The 5,236-nt window shown below is 39.9% G+C and overlaps 1 protein-coding gene across 1 annotated transcript; it reads left to right on the plus strand.

Moving 5' to 3' along the window:
- The first annotated feature begins 228 nt into the window (after positions 1-228).
- Positions 229-4,866, plus strand: LOC140233821 (uncharacterized). Its single transcript, XM_072313914.1, has 4 exons — positions 229-363; positions 1,399-1,632; positions 2,321-2,567; positions 4,382-4,866. Exons 1-4 carry the CDS (start codon positions 229-231, stop codon positions 4,864-4,866), a joined length of 1,101 nt encoding a protein of 366 aa, XP_072170015.1.
- The last annotated feature ends 370 nt before the right edge of the window (positions 4,867-5,236 follow it).

Consider the following 5,236-nt stretch of genomic DNA (forward strand, 5'->3'; position numbering starts at 1 on the left):
ACAAAGGGTGTATTCCAGCTTAAAAGATAGTTTGTCTTCTGCACTTTACTCTTTGGTAGGAACCATGAATTTGACAATCCCATGCAAGTGAGAATGTGAATGTTGAACTATAAAAGGGTTATACATTGTATACCATTACATTGTCTTTTAGCTGGAGCAACCTCAATTTTCCTTCTGTTTTGTTTTAAGTGCAAACGTATCAATTGCAGTAATCTACAAGGGACGACAATGGCTGCCCAGAACCAGAGACTTCCTCTAGTGTTTGACAATGGCAGTGCACTCTTCAAGGCAGGCTTCGCTGGTGAGGAGGAGCCAAAGGTCATCTTTCCATCCATCGTGGGGAAACTCCGCCATGCATTTGAGGTGAAAAAAAAAACAAGAATGATAATAATTGCTTCAACCAAATTTCTACCTTGTTAGCCTCTGTCAAAGGCCTTCACTCATTTAGTATTGTACTGACAGTCCTGAGCAAAGAGATCAAAAGCTGAGCACAGCAGTACAGGGCATTGTGAAATCTGCAAATGTTGCTAGGATCCATGTACTGATAGAAAGCCTAGCCTGCACACCACTCCTGAAGAATAGTCGGCAGAGAATACAGTCAGCTCTGTTTTAGTAGATCTTGATCAGAATGAGGAAAACGCATTGACTTTTGGGATTTAATTCGACTTGTGCGTGTACAATGTGCAGAAGAATAACTCTCACGAGTCTATGAATGTAAAATTGGGACTTTTTATTTTCAAGGACTTGGCCGATTATATGATTTTCATGCGAAATTGACCAACACCAATTTCACCATAGTATTTGTAGTCACTTTGACCAATGAAATTGCTGGATTCTCCATTGAGCTGTAATTGTAAAATTTATATGCATTCAAGCTACTTTGGACAGAGCTTTACTGCTTGGTTGTGATTGATTTTTGGTTTAAAAAAAAAAGGAAAATCAAACAAACGAACAAAGGCCTGAGTTGAGAAAAAAAAAAGTGCAGAAATGTATTATATTCTACAAATCTCGTCAATTCTAGAAAATTGATTGATGTGGTAACTCACTTTAAATCAATCAATGAGACCAATGAATTTTCATTCATTTTTAGTTGGTTTGGAACATTAGTACATGTATTAAACACAGAAAGATAAGTTACAAAGACATCTGTGTCATGTGCCTGAAGACAAGGTTTCTTCCATCAGGATCTCTTGATATCTTGTTTTCCACACATACCCATCATAAATTATTTTGTGAATTTCCCCTGCATTTATAAGGTCAGGTATGGTGATAAGAATTGTATGAATTGATTGATGGCTAATCTGGCAAGTACATAAAGTAAAATGGCTGCTAGTTATCATCCACAATGGTTTATTCAGAATTCACTTTACCCAGCGTGTGTTATGTATGGCCTTTCAGGAGGCGCTTGCCAAAATGAAGAAGAACTATGTTGGCCATGAAGCAGTGCTGAAGAGGGGAATCCTCTGCCTGAGGTACCCCATAGAGGGCGGTGTTATCAATAAGTGGGAAGATATGGAGGCGCTGTGGCAGCATGCCTTTGACAATGAGCTGCAAGTCAAGCCTGAGGAACACCCCATTCTGCTCACGGAGTCTCCAACGAACACCAAGGAAAATAGGACCAAGATCTTAGAGGTGTAATAACCCTTCCATCATTTCTAGCATTTACTTAATTATGTTTGATTGTCATGAATTTTATGCCTGGTCGAGGTGGTTATCATCATTTTGTTTCATTTCCATCCAAGAAGATGGCTTGATAGTCCATACTCAGCTGCACTAGCTGGTCTTCCAATGGATGAAGTTAGATGTGAGGTACCCTTTCAACAATGTAAATGTCTTTCTTGATTTTATTTGGACTATTGAGACACTGGTATGTAGTTTCTGCCTTTTTTTTAAGAAGTCGGAATGTAAGGTTTTTAATTGAGAATCAGTAGTAATGTTTGTGAACTCTAAGCAGCTTGGATTTTTTAACATCCCGCAACAAATGCATGAATAACAGCAAAATTAATGATTAGGGGTCTATAGTTAATCTTCTTGCAGGGCTTTCATGTTACACACTTTTGTAACAAACAGGATCATAGCAAAAATCTGACACAACAAAGTAAAGATTCCGGTCCCAAATTTATTGTCATTACAGTTTGTGATACAAAATTTCCTTCACTTAAAACAAAATTTCAGTATACATGTACAGAGAAAATTGCTAGTCCCAAAGACTTCTCTATAATGGAAGTCATGTGTGCATGACAGATAGCCTCATATAATTTGAAACGGGGATATTTTACTTACCTTGATACATGATATTTGTTATTCTCTCTTTATCCAGATCATGTTTGAAAAGTTTAACATACCATCAGTCTTCATGGCAAATCCTGCTGTCATGTCCCTGTATGCCTCCGGCCAAACCAATGGTCTCGTTGTTGATATCGGCGCCGGTGCAGCTCACATCGTACCCATCCATGAAGGATACGCAGTCTCAGACGCTACTCAGCGCTTTGATGTGTGTGGCAGGGAGCTCACAGACTACATGATGAAAATACTTATAGAGAGGGACATTGAATTTTGCAATGCAGGTGTGCTTCAGTTCTTAATGTACAAACAAATATATGTTTTGCCCACTTACATGTGTTGTATTGTTTGACTGAAGTTTTCCTACTATATCTAGAGCTATTTATGTTGAGAAATTCTCATATAAATGTACATATTGGCTCAAAGAATATCATAGATATGAAAATTGGCGATTTTGTGGCCCTCTTACTGTCTGGCCCTCTCTCAATCATTCACATCATCACAGAACCCATGATAGTCACCAGATCAGGTTTTGAATTCAGTTGAGATTTAGAAAGGGCAGTTTCACAGTCTGAAATTTGTCAAGAGTGGGTGTATCTACCCAACAGCAACAACAACAAAAATGAGATGGATAATTCAGGATAGAGGAACATTATCTTGGAGAGAGTAAAAAATGTATATGTTGACCGTCTCTAAAAGCATCCTGACTTACATGTACTCCCTATGTATTCTGTGTCCCTGTGTGAAATACATGGGAATTTAAAAGCCTTAGTTAATGCCTTGAAAGTATTGTAAGGTTTAGCCAGAAACTTGACATGCTCTGTGTGCACATTCTAATTGTGATCATTTGAAGGAATTAATGATAATGTTTTGTGTTTGTGTTTCTGTATTTTTCCTTCTCTGTTTATGTACAATGTTGTAGGTTTTTCCCTCACACGCTTACCTGCCTCATTAACCCTAACTAGGCGGGGCTATTCAGGTAGATGATAGAGCCGGGGGGGGGGGGGGGGGGGGGGGGGGGGGGGCCTCCCAGGCCCCCCCTCCGGATCTCGGCCGTCGACCGCGCGATCGCAACGAAAATTGGCACACGCATTGCCTATGGGGTAATCTAAAGTGCCATGAAGTTAATTTTTTCAAAAATTATCATTTACACTAAATTATGCTAATTTATGCATAATGAAGCATGAAATCAGACAATTTGGTATAAATCACTAAATAAAGCTCAAAACAGGCACATTTTTTGTGTAAATATTCTTTTTAGTGTCCTTAGCAAATGTAAGAGAAAAAAACTGCGCAATCAGAAAAAATTTCCTAAGTATTTTATTGTTTTTTGAATTTCTTATGTATTTCTTTGTTTTTTCGACTTTATGTTTTTCATTGTTTTTTCGATGAAATTTGTCTGTGACATTGTTCCGAACAAGAAAATGCATTATCAATTGATTTTAATCCATAAAACCCCAAAATAATCATGCTTTTATGAAATTTGCCTATAAACACAGTTTGCATTGAAATTGTACACAAATTCACGTTTTTGAGCAATTTTTGGTCTGACATGCACGTGCGTATTTATGCGCAACTTCGGAACCACACACCCGGGCATCGCAAATTTGGTGTCAAAAGATTCGGGAGACTCGAAAGAAAAAAGTCATGAAACGTCGCGGCGATAGCTTCTCGCGATAGCGATACATCGCGCGAAACGTCGAGGGGGGGGGGCCTCGGAGGCCCCCCCCTCGTTAGGGTTAAGGGAAAATAGAGAAACCAACTTTGAATATCAAAAAAAATAAATAACAACAAATAACAACACAACTTCACAGCCAAAATGCTGAAACACTTTCTCTGCTTAGCTTTTGGTTTCTTGATTTCCAGTTCTTAGATAATTGCCTCTTGCAGATCATAACAAAACCACAAGCAACCTTGTTCACCCAAAATTTCCAGGATAACTAGATCTTAATCTTGGAAATCTTTGCAGATATTTGTGATTTGTGATGCATTGTCATAAAATACACTTTGTAATACCGATGAAATGCACCAGCTGATGAGACAGTTGGTAAATGATTTATAACGACTGTAAGGAACACCTTCTTTCCTAACTTCATAGGTGACTGGAGAACTGCTCGTGCAATCAAGGAGCAGCTAGGCTATGTTGCTTTGGACTATGACAGAGAACTGCAGTCTGATGAGGCTGAGATTGAGAAGATCTACGAGCTACTCAATGAGGAAACAGTCACTGTTGGCAAGGAACGATTCCGCGTTGCCGAGCCTCTCTTCCAGCCATCCCTGCTTGAGACGGAGCATCCGGGACTCCACCAGACAATCTGGGACACCGTTCTGAGGTGTGATGAGAGCATCCGGAGTGCCGTCTTCTCTAGCGTTGTGCTTGCGGGGGGATCCACCCTGTTCCCGGGGATCAAAGAGAGACTGGAGAAGGAGATCAAGCAGATAACTTCGGCGACGTTTAAGATGAGAGCCCCTGAGCACAGGGCCACTTCGGCCTGGATTGGGGGATCGATCTTCGCCTGCAACGATGCCTTCCTAGGTATGAGCATATCCAGGCAGAAGTATGAAGAGACAGGCTCATCCTAAAAATGACTCAACCACTCCGTAACTTCTTCATTAAAAAAAAAAGAAAATTATTATGCCTCCGAAATAACTACGAAACACTCAGAGAGCACAGATCTCTGCCAAGCAACTCAGTTTTACCCATACGCACATGCTGAAAATTGCCCTGCATATTTCCCAGTGACAAAGAAGCCTTTCTAAAGTCTCAGGGCCTACCTCAGCTTCCTGCTGCTGTGCCAATCAAACTTTTAATAATCAGTTTCTTGTGTGATTATCAGCATTTCCTGTAAGTTTCAACCAACTTTGTTGACAACTTTTTTGAGTTACAGTATTTGCAAACCAGCAGACAGACAGACAAACAAACCAATGCCAGCAAAAAACTTTACCTTCTGGG

The sequence above is a fragment of the Diadema setosum genome, chromosome 10 (genome assembly GCF_964275005.1).
Source record: "Diadema setosum chromosome 10, eeDiaSeto1, whole genome shotgun sequence".
Lineage (NCBI taxonomy): Eukaryota > Metazoa > Echinodermata > Echinoidea > Diadematoida > Diadematidae > Diadema > Diadema setosum.